At 53.4% G+C, this 16,196-nt stretch overlaps 6 protein-coding genes across 6 annotated transcripts; 4 read left to right on the top strand and 2 right to left on the bottom strand.

Annotated features, from left to right (window-relative positions):
- Positions 1-2,120: 2,120 nt before the first annotated feature.
- On the top strand, positions 2,121-5,133 carry LMH87_011523 (uncharacterized protein; the record flags this gene model as incomplete). Its single annotated transcript, XM_056200678.1, has 2 exons — positions 2,121-2,316; positions 2,372-5,133. 2 exons carry the CDS (start codon positions 2,121-2,123, stop codon positions 5,131-5,133), a joined length of 2,958 nt encoding a protein of 985 aa, XP_056052503.1.
- Positions 5,134-5,416: 283 nt separating this feature from the next.
- Positions 5,417-7,139, bottom strand: LMH87_011522 (uncharacterized protein; the record flags this gene model as incomplete). The annotated part of the gene is made up of 2 exons (XM_056200677.1): positions 5,417-7,047; positions 7,112-7,139. 2 exons carry the CDS (start codon positions 7,137-7,139, stop codon positions 5,417-5,419), a joined length of 1,659 nt encoding a protein of 552 aa, XP_056052502.1.
- A 1,032-nt stretch (positions 7,140-8,171) lies between these two features.
- On the top strand, positions 8,172-9,597 carry LMH87_011521 (uncharacterized protein; the record flags this gene model as incomplete). Its single annotated transcript, XM_056200676.1, has 3 exons — positions 8,172-8,380; positions 8,433-8,925; positions 8,983-9,597. 3 exons carry the CDS (start codon positions 8,172-8,174, stop codon positions 9,595-9,597), a joined length of 1,317 nt encoding a protein of 438 aa, XP_056052501.1.
- A 704-nt stretch (positions 9,598-10,301) lies between these two features.
- On the top strand, positions 10,302-12,252 carry LMH87_011520 (uncharacterized protein; the record flags this gene model as incomplete). The annotated part of the gene is made up of 3 exons (XM_056200675.1): positions 10,302-10,576; positions 10,632-11,342; positions 11,397-12,252. 3 exons carry the CDS (start codon positions 10,302-10,304, stop codon positions 12,250-12,252), a joined length of 1,842 nt encoding a protein of 613 aa, XP_056052500.1.
- Positions 12,253-12,836: 584 nt separating this feature from the next.
- LMH87_011519 (uncharacterized protein) lies at positions 12,837-13,562 on the top strand (the record flags this gene model as incomplete). The annotated part of the gene is made up of 1 exon (XM_056200674.1): positions 12,837-13,562. The coding sequence occupies one exon, from the start codon at positions 12,837-12,839 to the stop codon at positions 13,560-13,562; it is 726 nt and encodes a 241-aa protein (XP_056052499.1).
- Positions 13,563-14,015: 453 nt separating this feature from the next.
- On the bottom strand, positions 14,016-16,129 carry LMH87_011518 (uncharacterized protein; the record flags this gene model as incomplete). Its single annotated transcript, XM_056200672.1, has 4 exons — positions 14,016-14,322; positions 14,371-14,844; positions 14,894-15,394; positions 15,450-16,129. The coding sequence occupies 4 exons, from the start codon at positions 16,127-16,129 to the stop codon at positions 14,016-14,018; spliced, it is 1,962 nt and encodes a 653-aa protein (XP_056052498.1).
- Positions 16,130-16,196: the final 67 nt, after the last annotated feature.

Raw genomic sequence — 16,196 nt, 5'->3', positions numbered from 1 at the left:
CCATGTGCAAGTTCCTGCTTGCGATGAACGATAATGATGAATAGAGAGGCCAAACATGCTGTACATCGTTGTGCAGCACTGCTCTCTCCGCCTTTTATTCATCAATGTATTTCAATGCATTTAACCCAATGAGAAGTACACTAGCCCAGAAGAAATTGAGATTAGGCTTTGCTGGTGGCGCAATAAAAAACAGGATAGCTATCGTATGGGAAAGAAGCAGGATTCGTAGGCCCTAATATCCCGAGAAGAAAACTTGAAAATTGACGGCATAATCGGGACTGTTCCTAGATTTTTGGGAGAGCATTGCTACACAAAATACAGTTGATGATGAATTATGATTTGTTTTGAGCATGCTGCCGCGGAGTTGAGGGTCCCGAGAGGCGGATGTGCGGCGTGGGGTGCATGAGGCAGGTCATTCGGAAAAGTCACGCTTTGCTTCATCGCCGTTTCGATTCAGCCTGTGTAGCCTGCCAAGCCCGTCGCGTAATCGAGAAGAAGCCTGCATTTGGGTACATGGTTCGCCAAGACATAAACATAACCGGGACCGGGCCTGGACTTGAGGTCCGTCTTTACGAGACAGATCTGGGAGTAGAGTAGGGGTAAACCCGCGCGATGAAGATGCTCCGTATGGCTTGATTAAGGACGGTATTATGCTTATTGGCAAAATTTCGAGAGACAGTATATACCTATATATCTCACAGCATACCTTCCAAATAATGCCAGCCGTAGTGCTTGTGATGCCGATTTCCCCCGTATTTTACTCTCTCACTCTCTACCAACATCGAGAGCAAATTACCGCGGAGCTATGCGCAGGGCCCGAAAGTCGCCCAGATATTACATGTCGTGTGATCTACGAGGAAAACCCCTTCCGGGTAGGTCCCGGATGAGGGCCAATGCACGACGAACTCTGCAGACCTCGGCCAGGGATGCCAAGTCCTTGTCCCATTGGGTCTCATGCTTCACATGCTATGGTCTAAGTGTGCGATCCCTTATCACTATTTTCGACTTGCTGATACAAGCGTCTTTTTATTTATTTTCAGTATATCAGCCTCCTCGAGACTGGTCTTTTCTGGAAAGGTGTCTTCAAAAAGTATTGCTATCCCAGCGTTGAGGAACCGGACCACTGTCAAGGCACAGTTTTAAAATTATACAAAAAGTCGAGCAAGTCTTAATGTCGGACATCTTTGCAATAGCATTACTGCAGTGTTCCATGTGGAATTCCGAGCAACGTGAAGTGTAGACAGCGCTCTTGTCATTCTTCCTCGTTCTGCTCGCCGGCCCCAGAGGCAATGCCATCGGGGGGAAAAGCCGCTCTTCGTATTTCGCTCGCAAAAGCGCAGCCAGTATCAGCTACATAGTATAATTTAAGTAAAACTGTCAGGAAATTTTAGACGCTACGGTCAAACGAGCCGAAAGTCAGCCGAAAGATGAAACGGTGGCTGACCGGGTATCCAGTAAACACATAACCTTGCGAGCATTTACAGGACCTATTTATAGTCCTAAAAATCTTTTTAGAATGAAAATACATATTTCGATATTATCGAAAATTATGTTCCTTTTCCTTCCGGAGCCCGGTAGTCTGCTCAGGTTTGCGTAGGCCGAGCGCATGTACTGCCGGCCTTGATCACCACTGGGAAGTGTCGCGAGCAGATTTCACACGCCATTGAAGCTCAAATGCCAAATCCCAACGGCAATTATTCTATCGCAGCTGATAAGTTTATGTCTTAATCACCTGTACAACATCGCACCCGCACACAGAATTGCTGCACGTGATTGTCCACGTGACCGTGAATAGAATCGAAAGTCTCAACATGCCTTCGGATAATGTAGATAGCTGGAGAAAATTAGATTTCGAACGAAAAAATCACTTCCTGATTATAGATCTCCCTAGACCTTTCCAGGCAAGTGCTCAGCCCGGTCTGCCCACCTTTTGGGTTGCGTTTCTGCACGTATGCGTTGGCAATGCGCTAATCGATAAGCCGGTGTGTAGCTTTTTGATTCGCCTGCTAGGCGCATCCAGGCAAACCTACTTGAGAACTCTGCCGCAAGACAACTTCACACATAGTCGCCGCCCGACCCGCCAAATTCATCTACAGGGCGAAAAGTTGAAAAGGGGAACAATGACAAGTCTCAAGAGGACCCACGAAGCTGGGCCTTTGGCCTCCAACATTTCTAGCAAAACATATGTCCGGTCCACCCGCAGTGGCAAGGTCCAAAAGATTGTGAGAGAGGTCTACCTCAGAACAGACATTCCCTGCTCGTCGCAGCTATGTAAAGCATGCCTGGAGTTTGCTCCTCGCAATGCTTCTGGCCAAGGTAAACTATTCCTTGAATATTCTCGATACTTTGACTCAGCCAGCTGACCGAATAGCTCAACCGTTTGTCCTGTCTGATAAGCCTGGGGGCACCAAGACTTTCCCGCGCGGACATTACCTAGTACCGGACACCAACGCACTTCTGAATGGCATGGATTTATTTGAGCAGAGCTCTGCCTTTTACGACGTCGTCGTCCTGCAGACCGTTCTGGAAGAGCTTCGAAACCGCTCTTTGCCTCTGTACAATCGATTGATATCGCTTACCAAGAGCGAGGACAAGCGCTTCTACGTCTTCTTCAACGACTTTCGTGTAGAGACATACGTGCAAAGAGAAACCAATGAGTCGGTAAACGACAGAAATGATCGCGCTGTGCGCCAGGCAGTCAAGTGGTACAGCGAGCATCTCGCGGCGCAAGTCGGCCAAGGGACAGCGCCCGCCGTCGTCATGCTTACTGACGACCGAGATAATATCCGCAAAGCAAAAAAAGAAGGCGTCGAAGCAGTCACACTCAGGGACTACATTGGCAGCCTCGCAGATGGCGAGAACCTGCTAGACTTGATTCCCGAATCGCAAAACCAAGCACGCGAAGATATCAACAAGGGGTTCCAACCATTGTACCCTGAATACTTTACCGTATCACGCATGATGACTGGCGTCAAGGCCGGTCTCATGCACCAAGGCATTTTCAACGTCTCGCCATACAACTATCTCGAAGGATCCATCAAAGTGCCGGCCTTTGCCAAGCCACTCATCATCCTTGGGAGAGAAAACATCAACAGGGCTGTCGATGGTGATCTTGTCGTTGTGGAGCTTCTGCCGCAGGATCAGTGGAAACAGCCGTCGACGAAAATCATTGAGGAGGATACAGTAACAAAGAACGAGGATGCCGATGCAGAGCAGCAAGACTTTGTCTCGGATCGGGAGAAGAAGGCGCTGCAGGAGCAAGTCAAACGAACACACAAAAGCGGCTCAGAAAGCCATCCCCAGCCTACAGCCAAGGTTGTCGGCGTCATCAAGCGCAACTGGCGTCAATACGTTGGTCACATTGACCCCTCATCCGCCAGCAAGGGCTCGAGCCAGGGCCGCAAGCTGGACAGTGTCTTCCTCATTCCTATGGACAAGAAGATTCCCAAGATTCGCCTGCGCACGCGACAGGTATCTGAGCTTCTAGGCAAGCGGCTGCTGGTGACAATTGATGCCTGGGACCGCGACTCGAGACACCCGGTCGGCCACTTTGTGCGATCACTCGGTGAACTGGAAACCAAGGCCGCTGAGACTGAGGCTCTGCTTCTCGAATGGGATGTGCAGTACCGTCCCTTCCCCAAGACCGTCCTCGACTGCCTGCCTAAGGAAGGCCATGACTGGCGCGTACCCGGCAGCACTGAAGACGCTGGTTGGAGGGACCGTGAAGACTTGCGCGGGCTGCTTATCTGCAGTATCGATCCTGTCGGCTGTCAAGATATTGACGATGCTCTGCATGCACGCAAGCTTCCCAACGGCAACTACGAAGTCGGTGTACACATTGCTGATGTTTCCCACTTTGTCAAGCCCGCCAATGCCATGGATGCTGAAGCCAGCGTGCGCGGCACCACCGTCTATCTTGTCGACAAGCGTATCGACATGTTGCCGCCGCTGCTTGGTACCGACCTCTGCTCGCTCAAGCCGTATGTCGAGCGCTACGCCTTTTCCGTTCTCTGGGAGCTCAATGACGACGCTGATATCGTCAATGTGCGCTTCACAAAGTCGGTCATCAAGTCTCGTGAAGCTTTTAGCTACGAACAGGCGCAGCTTCGCATTGACGATGCCTCCCAGCAGGACGAGCTCACGCAAGGCATGCGCATGCTGCTTGCGCTATCTCGTCGCCTTAAGAAGAAGCGCATGGACGCGGGTGCGCTCAGCCTGTCTTCTCCTGAAGTCAAGGTGCAGATGGAGTCTGAAACGTCTGATCCCATCGATGTCAAGACGAAGGAGCTCCTCGACACGAACTCGCTCGTCGAAGAATTCATGCTGTTTGCCAACATTTCAGTCGCTGCCAAAATTTACGAGGCGTTCCCACAGACGGCCATTCTCCGTCGCCACGCTGCGCCGCCCAAGACCAACTTTGACGAGCTCGCTGAGCAGCTGCGTGTGAAGCGCAACCTCGAGCTGCGCACCGACACCAGCAAGACGCTCGCCGATTCCCTGGACGCGTGCACCGACCCGGCCGAGCCCTTTTTCAACACCCTCGTCCGCATAATGGCCACGCGCTGCATGATGAGCGCCGAGTACTTTTGCTCCGGCACGCAGTCTTACCCCGAGTTCCGCCACTACGGCCTTGCCTCAGAGATTTACACGCACTTCACGTCGCCCATCCGCCGATACGCCGACCTACTCGCTCACAGGCAGCTCGCCGCGGCCATTGGCTACGAGGCCGTGCACCCGACGGTGCGCAGCCGCGGGCGCCTCGAGGCCGTCTGCAAGAACATCAACGTGCGCCACCGCAACGCGCAGATGGCCGGCCGCGCCTCCATCGCCTACTACGTCGGTCAGGCGCTCAAGGGCCGCGTCGCCGAGGAGGATGCCTTTGTCATGCGCATCTTCAGCAACGGTCTCGTCGTGCTGGTGCCGCGCTTCGGCATCGAGGGCCTGATTCGCCTGCGCGACCTGGCGGAGCCCGAGCCCGAGAGCGAATTTGACGCCGAGACGTTTACGCTCACGACGACGGGCAGCCGCGAGCTCAAGGTCGAGTTGTTCCAAAAGGTCAAGGTTAGAGTCCATGACGAAAAGGACGACAAGACCGGCAAGCGTGGTGTCAAGATGGAGTTGATTAGTGCGTGAATGGTACGGGAAAAGAAATAGGGCTCGTATAGACTACAATAGCATTTACACGGAGTGTTGTCAACTGCTTCACATGCATGTACATAATAGAAAAAGCTTTTGTATTCATAACACTTGGAATAGCTACATGCCCCTTCTGTCTTTTTTATTTTGCAAGTATCAAGTGCCCCATAAACGCCAAACTCTGTATGTGAAAAAAAGATGATATAAACCCAATGTGACGGAAAAAGACTTTTTCTCTATAATTCATGTCGTTCCACAAGATGTATTTCTTTTCTCTTTCTTACTGCTCCATGGCATCGTCGTCTGCGACAGCAGCGCCGTCGTCACCCCACAGGCCCTCGAGCTTGAACTCGGCGGCCCATTCCGTGACGATGTGCTTCTGGTCGGCGACGGCCGCCTCCTCGCCGCCGGTCTTCTTAGCAGCGGTCTTCTTGGCGGCCGACTTCTTGCCGGAGTCGACGGCGAGGACGGGAGCCTCGACCCAGCCCTGGATGCGGCCGTCGCGCCAGTCGGTGACGACGGTCATGGCGGCGGCGTTGAGGTTGGGGATGCCGCCGCGGCCGAGGCGGCCGCGCTTGCGGGCGACCTGGACGAGGAAGTCGGTGGAGACGTCGCCGTCGAGGCGGCTGGGCAGCAGGGCGGGGATGTCGTAGACGTCGGTGAGCTTCTGCAGGAGGTCGGGGGAGGCGGAGAGACGGCGCAGGAGGAGGTTGACGGCGGGGACGGGGTCGTCAATCTGCTTGGGGGGCACGGCGTTGAGCAGGACGAGGTGGGCGTGGGCCTCGGCGGCGTTCTTGAGGTTGACGAGGCCGGCCGACTGGACCGACGAGGACGAGGGGAAGACGACGCCGGGCGAGTCGAGCAGCGTCAGCTTGCTGTCGATCTTGACGGCGCGGATGCTGGTGGTGACGCCGGCCTCGGCGCCCGCGGGGCAGGCCCGCGACGAGCTGGGCGCCTTGCCGCTCAGGCGGCCGAGCAGGGCGTTGATGACGGAGCTCTTGCCGACGTTGGGGTAGCCGATGACGCCGACGGAGACGGCGCGCTTGAGGTCGCGGCTGGCGGCGAAGCTCTTGAGGGCCTTGAAGAGCGTCGCCGACGTGTTCTGCACCGAGAGGTCGCGGTGGTTAAAGGTGTGCGCGTTGGCCGCGGCGCCGGACGCGCGCAGCGGCAGCGTGGGGAAGTACCGCCGCAGGTACACGAGCCAGTCGCGCAGCACCTTGGGCGGGACCAGGTCAATCTTGTTGAGGATGAGGATCAGGCGCTTGCCGCTCGAGGCGGCGCTGGCCATGATGTTGCGCTCGACCTCGCGCGAGCGGGTGCCCTCGGGGTCGCGGGCGTCGAGCACATACAGCACGACGTCGGCCTCGTCGATGACCTTTTTGAAGACCTTGTCGTATGTCTTGCGGGAGGAGGCTTGGCCGACCGACATCTCATTGGTGTCCATGTCATCCTCGTCCTCTTCATCGTCGTCGACCATGTCGTCGTCGGCAAGGTCCTTGTCGTACTTGGCGGCGGCGCGGCGGGCGCTGGCAATGAGGGCCGCCATGGGGTTGGACTCGTCGCCAACCTCGTCATCGTCGTCCATGAAGTCTTCGTCTTCCCCTTCACCCTCGATATCCTCCATGGCCTCCTCATCATCGGCCTCGGCCTGCGCAGCGACGCCTGTGCTTGCGGCCTTGGCCATTTCTTTGCGGCGCTGAGCCTCCTGCAGCTTCTTCATGCGGTTCTCTTCGATCTCTTGCAGAAGCTTCTCCTTGTACGGGAACAGATTGGGGATACCCGGGTCCTTTTTCAACTTGGATCGCCATTCGGGGTTCTTTCTCGCCAGCTTGCGATCTTTTCGCTGCTTGGCGAGGGAGGACTTTGCGATCTTGTGGCGAAGGCGCGAGGTGCCGCGCTTCGAGCTGGGCTCTAGTTTTGGTTAGGTTCTGGTTTCTTTCTTGCGCGAATATATTGGGACTAAATGGTAACATACTCTTCGGTTTGTTAATTGAGCCCGCCATTTTGTATACAGTCGGGTTTGTTAACTATGATTGTTCGTCGAGAAGTCGACTTTCTTGACCGTTTGGTGGATGGCAGAAAAAAAATTAAGTGGGCGGCAGCGATAAGCCAAATCAGGCACGGCATGGCGCTGCTTTTCTCGCACTGGACAAGGGACCTCAAGCACCTTGTACTAAATAGTGCTCCATTTTTGAGTGGTTTCAGTAAAACAAACTATTTACATTGTTTCCAGAGCTTAGACAAGAACTATGCATTAATTGTTCTGTAATTCTCAGGCCTTTTCGGCTATAAAGCGCCAATCTCTACCAAGAGCTTTGAGCTGATGGATGCGAAAGCAGCACTGTACAGAGCCTAATCGGGAACCCCGCCAATGTTTCTGCCCATAGCCAATCACACCGCCCTCAGTGTGATTGAACGTAGAGAACAGCCGGATTTTGTATGGTGAAAAGCATGGACCTCTCCTTTCTGCATTCCATGTAATTTCAAAATTACAATCATAAACCTGATCTCGCCGAGTTTTGTAAGAGGCCTCACGTTTTATTAGGTGGCGGCCAGCATGCGTCCCTCTCCTTCGCCTAAGCTCGACGCACCCCCACCACCGCCGCTCATACAACTACAAGCCAACGCGAGACATTTTTCCTGTCGTCATTAAAGGCTTCACTGAATGAAATGCGTGACTGCAATCGCAAATATTCAGTGATCTTCGTATCATCCCTGCCCAGCCGGTCTCCACCCCCGTCTACCGCTACCCACCCCGCCGAGGCCGGAGACCGGAGCTGGCAGCCAGCGAAGCCTCATACAACGCTGATTAATATTGCGTAATCGGAACAGCTGTATCCAAATCCGCGGGGTACTTGTCGAGAACTCAAGTGTATAAGTATCAGGCTCTGCGCTTTTTGCCTCCGCATATGCTCCTTGTTCAGCTCTCTTACCGGTTGCTACCTGCTGTCCACAACACCCAGCTTACACGACATAGCTCTCTGAATCAACAACAATACTATCCCATGTACCTTGTTACTTCCAATCTGTGAATCATGTCTTCTAGATCTTTATCCCTACAAGCTGCTCTCGACGCAGCCGTCAAAAGCTTCGTCGCGCGCAACCCCAGGTCCAAAGCTCTCCATGACGAAGCTGTCAAAACATTTCCCGGCGGCAACACGAGGACTGTGCTCCACACGAGCCCCTTTCCTCTCTGTATGAAATCTGGCAAAGACTACCAGCTTATCTCTGAAGATGGCGATACGTATGTAGCCAATACGCTGGCAAGGCTTGTTCTGCTAACGAGAACTGCCAAGGTACACTGACCTGACGGCCGAGTTCACGGCCGGCTTATATGGTCACTCTAACCCAGACATTCTCGCGGCTCTTCAAAATGTCATCCAGAATGTCGGTCTCAATGTCGGCGCAACGACAGCCCAGGAGCAACTCTTTGCTAGGGCCTTGTGCGACCGATTCGGTCTCGAGCGCATTCGCTTGACAAATTCCGGCACGGAAGCCAACCTCCACGCCCTCGCTGCTGCGAAACTCTATACAGGGAAGAGTAAGGTGGTGGCGTTCGGTGGTGGCTACCACGGCGCCGTGTTTGGCTTCAAGGATGGCAAAGTCGCGGCCAACAATGTAGACAAGGCCGACTGGATTGTTGCCAAGTATAACGACCTCCAAGGCGCCATCAGGGCAATCGAGAGCGAGGGAGTCGCTGCAGTCATCCTGGAAGCTATGCAGGGATCCGGTGGCTGTATCTGCGGCACAAAAGAGTTTCTGACTGGCGTGGAAAAAGCTGCGAAAGAGGTTAGTATTTGCGCTATCGGTGATTTTTGACTTGGTATATTTTCTAACAGATTTTAGGCCGGAGTCATCTTTATCGTGGATGAAGTCATGACTTCGCGCATTTCGGGTGCAGGCCTGTCGGCCGTGCATGGCCTCAAACCAGACTTGAAGACATTTGGTAAATACCTGGGTGGCGGCGTCGCATTTGGTGCTTTCGGCGGCTGCGAGGACATCATGGCTGTATACGATCCGCGGGTAAAGGGATCAGTTGCCCATTCAGGCACCTTCAACAACAACACCTTTGTCACCCACTGCGGCTATGCTGGGCTCACCAAGGTATATCCCCCAGAAGTAGCAGAGTCTTTCACGAAGACGGGAGATGATCTACTTGCAAGGCTCAACGAGGCAAGCAAGGGTACCAAGCTTTGTTTCACAGGTACCGGGTCCGTTGCGACTAGTCACTTCGTGGCACACGGGCCGCGAACCATTGCTGATGCGTTGGACGTGGCAGAGATCGACGAGCTCAAAGACTTATTTTGGTTTCATCTACTAGAAAACGGTTTTTGGGTTACTTGGCGTGGTTTTTACGCGTTGCTTCTCGGGACGCCGCAGTCAGAGCTTGATCGGTTTGTTTCCGTCGTACATGGCTTCCTCGCCAAGTATGCAGCCTTGGTGCAGGTAGACACTGCCTAGGATTGTGCATTTCAAATACACTCCATCTTGAATTAATGTTCCAGCTCTTGAAATGGAACTGCAATTGCATAAACTCTGAGCGGCCCTTCTCTTCATTAGCAACAGGTATTCGCAAACGGGGGCGGGCGGGGAGATTCACTAGGTAGCGGAACTGCAAACGCTCACCAGCATTCACCAAGACAAACGGGCAGATTACTTGTTAATGTAAACCCAACACCTTGGCTTCTTTTTTGCTTAATCTTCAGATGTCAGCTATTTGCTCTGCTCTTTGCGAGATTTCGCTCCGTTGAGAGTTTGCTCCGCTCGCCGCAATGGACTCCCAGGATGTTGCCGACAATACGATCTTGAGGGATCTATTACAGCAGGCGAGGGAATCACATCTCAAATCCAAGCAAAATTCAGGCAAGAAAGTTTTGCTTTATCCCACCCGAGCAGAGATTACGGCCTTTTTCACGCCGCTCTTTGCTCACATGGAGGCCAAGAGAAGTGCTGCTTCCACGAGCTCAACCGCACATCTCCCAGCCCGTTATCTACCCTGTGCCCGTCCCAGTGATGAGCTCAAACCGATCTTCATTTCCGAAATGACATTGGAAACGCATCATCTCGGCCTCAAGATACTGTTGCGTCATTGCACTGAGGCTTGCCGATTGACTGCACTGCTGGTGGTTGCAGAAGATGAACGCGAAACCCCGATTCTTGTACAGATGTATCATCAGCCAGAGGAGAATGTGATTCCTTCTCAGCAGCTACTGAAGCAAGGAATGGTCTTGCTGTTGAAGGAACCCTACTTCAAGCAAACCGCGGATGGTGCCTATGTTCTACGAGTAGACCATGTCAGCAACGTTATTTGGCTTCATGGAGATGACGAGCGTATTCCTTTAGCCTGGATGCCCCGTATTATTGAGCTTGATAGTGCCGGATCACGTTTGGAAGGTAACAACCACTTCAACAAGAAGGAATGGGGCAGCGCCCTGGAACTGTAAACATGACTTTTGTCATTTTCTGAGGTGTCTGAAGATTAACAATCATTACAGATATACACAGGCAATCGAGTGTTCTGAAACCGCCACTGATGCTCAGATCTCGTACATCAACCGTTCTCTTGTCAACCTTCGACTTGGAAGGCCTGCTGCGGCATTCAATGACGCAGTTGCAATGAATTCGAGGCTGCAGCCAACTGAGAAAGGCCTTTTCCGGGAGGCCATCTGCTTGTACCAGCTACGAAAATTTGATGAATGCTTGTCCAAGCTTCAGAAGCTGCGTGCCTTGTACCCCAGCAACAAAGACGTGCAGTTCGAGATCGCCAAGACAATCGCCCGGTTGAGAGAATGCAACGATGGCATCTACGAATGGAAAGACATGCAGCAGCAATCCAAGAACGAAGATCGACTTGTCGACTGTGCCACTTTTTCAAAGATCGTTGAGATCCGACAATCACCTGGAAAGGGTCGTGGCTTGTTCACAACTAAACCAGTTGTTGCGGGCGAGCTCTTAATCTGCGAGAAGGCTTTTTCCTACAGCTTTACTGATACAGATGGCGGCACAAAAGAGCATCAGAATATTCTTCTCCTGGATTCTCACGCAATGAAGGCGTTGATAGGTGGCCAAATTCTAAACCTGACGCGAATCATTCAGAAGCTCTACCACGAGCCCGAAACGGCCGCTTCATTTCTGGAAATGCATCACGGCAACTACGCCGTTCTGCCGCAGGGTTTGCAGGTTGATTTCAAGCCGGTAGTTGATACGTACGTTCATCCGTCCTTTGTCTTCATCTGATGCTCTTACTAATGAGAAACTAGCTATCTCGTCGCGCAAATCATTGCGCTGAACTCTGCCTCCGCTCCAACAACACTCGACAATATGAAGGACGCGCTGCGCGGGCAGCAAAAGGAAGTTGGAGAAGAATTGATGCTTGCCCCCAATGGCATATGGTGCACGGCTTCGTACATGAACCATTCTTGCGTCGCCAATTGCTGTCGATCCTTTATTGGCGACATGATGATCATCCGTGCGAGCGAGGACATTCCCGCCAGCACTGAGCTCCGGGTGCTCTATCGCCCATTGAGCCCAGCGGAGACTTATGAGTCAACTCAACAGAAATTTGCCAACTGGGACTTTTCTTGCGATTGCTACTTGTGCGAGATGAAAAAGACGACGACCAAGACCGACATGCGACAGCGACAAGCTAATCTACAGAGCTTGAGTGAACTTGTGGCCCGCCCGGGGCCCTTGGATACGACCCGAGCGCGCCTACTACTAAAGCAGATTGACAAGACTTACAAAAAGTCCGGGCAGAGAGCTCTCAAATTTGGACTCCAAAGTGGCTACTTTGGTTTCGGTATGGCACTCTTCCGGCGTGGAAATCTTGTCGAAGCCGCGTCTGCTCTGATTCGTGTTCTGGAGGTTGGCGGTTTCGTTCTAGCTGCGCGTGCCGCAAGCAACCATCAAAGTGCAGCGGTGATTGAGATTCAGAAATGGGGTTCTTACAGCCATCATGCTTTGTTTGCCATTATCAACCTTTACTGGATTTGTCGGGGAACTGACACTAACCCTTTCCTACCCAACCATACCATCAGGATGAGAACATACGCCGAAACTGCGTATGCTATCCTAGTCGGGGAAAAAGAGACTTTTACCGACACACTGGAGCTTTGAGCTCATGAAGTTAGCAGGTTTCTTCTCCTGCGGCACATCTCAGATACGAGTTATTTACTATACGCTGCATATTGCAAACAGTGGTTTCTTTTTCCTTTTCCTCTTCCTTTAACTATCTTGTTTGATTTAAATAGACAATTTGCTTAGATTTTCGTGGGGTAAAAATTGGCAACCTCGGTTCCTGTTTTGCATGCATTTTCAGCGATTATTGGCGTCCCTGCGTAAGTGTAAAAGTCGCGAAGCTCACCAGCACTCTGGGATGGAAGCACCTTCCAACACCATGTGAAATACTGATCAAATTGTAGGCAGCTTCACTGACTCAGTATGATACCTCGAATTATTTTTCTTGATTCCATTCCTGTTCCCATAGATTTCCTAGCAGCCCAGGCCGCTTTGTTCTCTACAAGACATCAGGCAACCAGCAGGCCCCACATCAGCCTCGCCGGCGTCAACTTTTCCAACGCCAAATATAAACCTCCAATTTCGCCATCCATCAACTTTCCCTTCCCACGCGCGCGCACCCCCGAGCGACCCCTTCGACAGTCCCATATACAGCCCTCATATCTCAGAACCCCGTCCTCGCCATGGACTACCAAAATCGAGCCGGCTCCAAGTTTGGCGGCGGCGGCGTCGCCTCGCACTCGGCCACCAACGCCGACCGCCGCGAGCGCCTGCGCAAGCTCGCCCTCGAGACGATTGACCTCGACAAGGACCCCTACTTCTTCAAGAACCACGTCGGCACGTTCGAGTGCCGCCTGTGCCTGACGGTGCACCAGAACGACGGCTCCTACCTCGCGCACACGCAGGGCAAGAAGCACCAGACCAACCTCGCGCGGCGCGCCGCCCGCGAGCAGCGCGAGGGCAAGGCCGCCGCCGCCGGCATCGACCCGGCGACCGGCCTGCCCGCGTCCGTCGCGGCCGGCATCCACAGCTCGCGGCGCAACATGGTCAAGATTGGCCGCCCGGGGTACAAGATCACCAAGGTGCGCGACCCCAGCTCGCGGCAGCAAGGGCTGCTGTTCCAGCTGCAGTACCCCGAGGCCACGCCCGAGACGAGCCCCAAGTGGCAGGTGATGAATGCGTTTACGCAGCGCGTCGAGGACCCGGACAAGAACTACCAGTATCTGCTCGTCGCGGCGGAGCCGTACGAGACGGTCGGCTTCAAGATTCCGGCCAGGGAGCTCGACAAGCGCGAGGACAAGCAGTTTTGCTTCTGGGACCCGGACTCGAGGGAGTTTTGGGTCCAGGTCATGTTCATGACGGAGAGAGAGGCGCGGTTCAATGCGGCGCCGGGCCTGGCCTCTAGGTGAAGAGGATACACAGACATGTGGAATTGGTTGCTGTTTTTGTTTTCAAAGGTTATGGCGAAATCGGGACACTACACTTTTGCATTTGGCAATGGATTCGGCGTTGGGACTCTGTGTGTACAAATTATTCAGAAGCTTAATGACATGCGGCCTGTATCCGCAATCATATAAAATTGGCTTGTCAAACTTGACCAGTACTCGTATATTCGTGCTCAAATCACTGATTCACCTATCACAATGACGGCTAAATAGCTACCTCCCGCTGACCAATGCTAGGACCTTGAAAGCACACTGCGCCCCTGTAGACACAGAAACTGATGCAAATGGCACTACTAGATAAAAAAAACTTCTCCCACAATCAATGCATCTCAGGCAGCTATAAACCCGTTTACTTTCTTCTTCATTGTTTCCCAAATGTCGGAATCTAATCCTCTATATACACGCACATGTACAGCCTTAGCGGAAGTTGTTATCGAATCGCTTAAAGGTGTAACCAATGAACGGCAAGCTCATCTCAGGAGACTCCTCGACCGGACGGTTGCCATTCTGCTGCAGAGCCTGCGCCTTGAGGACAGTGGCGTTGTCAGTCTGGTCAATCTCGTCGGTAGGGAAGTAGGTGGTATCAATGTTGGAAGTGAGGCGAGGCTCGAACGGCGCGCGGATGCGGCGGAGTCCGTCAAAGTCGACGCCACGGAAAAAGGCGTGGTTCTTGAGCTCGTGAGCACCACCACGTCCGAGACGGTTCTCGGTGTTGCAAACCATGCTGCGGATCGTCAGCTTGGGTTAATGTAATGTCAAATGCGCTACACACCTTCGAATGAGGTTCTCGGCTTCAACACCCAGAGTAATGTCGTCAGGAAAGTACAGAGTCTGTCTCCAGTTGACAATCTTGCGATAGGTATCGTGGCTGTCCTCGGCGCAGAACGGAGGCCAGCCGACCAGGCACTCGAACATGATGGTTCCCAGCGACCACCAATCGCAATCGAATGTGTAGCCGTGGCCCGTAAAGATCTCTGGGGCAATGTAGTCGGGGGTACCAACGGTAGAGTAGGCCATCAGACGTCGCGACCGTCTCCAGTCGTTGATCTGGGACCGGTTGCTGACTGTCAGGTTAATCTGGTCAATGGCAACCGAATTGCGGTCTCTAGGCTTATTTGAGCGGCCTTGCAGCAGCTGCTGGTAGTAGTTGTTGTCGTGCAGACGGTGGAATCCAGTGGACAGACCAAAATCGGTCAGCTTGACGTGGCCGCCGCGGTCCAGCAGAATGTTGTCGGGCTTGATATCACTACACAGGATTAGCATGGGGGACGAGTCTGGAGCATCGTGGTACGCACCGATGGATGAATCCAAGCTTGTGAACAGCCTCAATGGCGAGGACAATCTCGGCAATGTAGAAACGAGTAATGTCCTCGGAAAAGATCTCGTACTTGATGAGCATAGTCATCAAGTCACCACCAGGCAAGAACTCCATAAGCATGTACAAAAAGTAGGTATCCTGGAATGTGGTGTACAGCTTGACGACCCACGGGCTGTCAGACTCGGCGAGAATATCGCGTTCTGAGCGCACGTGGGCGAGCTGGTCCTTCTTAAACATTTCGGTCTTGATCAAAGACTTCATGGCGTAGACCTTACCATCGCCCTTCTTCTGCACCAGCTTGACCTCACCAAAGGCACCCTTGCCGATGATCTTGACTGTGGTATAGTTCTCGGGCTTGTCCTTTGTACGCAGGAAACGTAGGTACTGTCCTTCTTTTCGGCCGGCGGTGGACCAGAGCTGCTCTTTCCTAGCGGCATTCTGGGCAGGATCTTGAAGTTTGACTTCCAGTTCACTCTGTCTGTCTAATAGTTAACTCTATATCCCTCTTCGAGGCATCCACCAGAAAAGCCTACCTTTGGTTGCGCTCGCGGGCTCTCTTGACGCTATCCTTGAAGAAATCGGCGGCAAGCTGGGAGCACTTCTTCTGATTGCTGTTGGCATTGCTTCCAAACTTGTCGGGGTTTCTTTCGGGGACGGACTGGAACTCGACCGGCGCGGGGCCACTCTGCGTGGGCAGCGGAACGTTAGAGTAGCTGCTGTAGGCGGGTTGCTGAGAGCTGCCACCAGCCGTTCGGGGGCGCTGGCCCTGGGCAACGGAGCGCGGCGCATAGGGGGCCTGTCGAGCGGCACCACCTAGGTTCTGGTGGGAGAACTGGTGAGCAAGGCCGGTGTTGGGGTCGTTTCCGGGTGTGTTGGAACGAGGCTGCTGCTGGTACTGGGCGCCGCCAGGAGCGGGCATGCTGTTGTAATCGTAGCCAGCGGGCTGGGCAGGGTATTGAGGTTGTTGCGGCAGCGGGGGCTGCTGCTGCTGGTACTGGCCCTGAGAAAAGTAGCCCTGAGGGGCATAGCCGGCGGCACCATACGCAGCTTGCTGCTGCATTGTCGGGGCCTGCTGTCCAGCGGCTGACGGGGGAAACACGGGCTGTGGAAAAGTCGAGGGCGTCGTGGGGTATGTGCGGTCGTTGGGCATAGGCAGCCTGTCGTTGCCAAAGTTGAGGTGCAGGCGGTTATTGTTATTGCCGTTGTTGTCCATCTTGCCTGGTAATTTATCGGAGATTGATCTGGAGCTAAAAATTCGCCAAGAACAAGGGAGCGAAGCA

The sequence above is a fragment of the Akanthomyces muscarius genome, chromosome 4, assembly GCF_028009165.1.
Source record: "Akanthomyces muscarius strain Ve6 chromosome 4, whole genome shotgun sequence".
In the NCBI taxonomy this organism is placed as follows: domain Eukaryota; kingdom Fungi; phylum Ascomycota; class Sordariomycetes; order Hypocreales; family Cordycipitaceae; genus Akanthomyces; species Akanthomyces muscarius.
The sequence above is the reverse complement of the archived record's forward strand: the minus strand, read 5'-3'. Positions and strand labels throughout refer to the sequence as shown.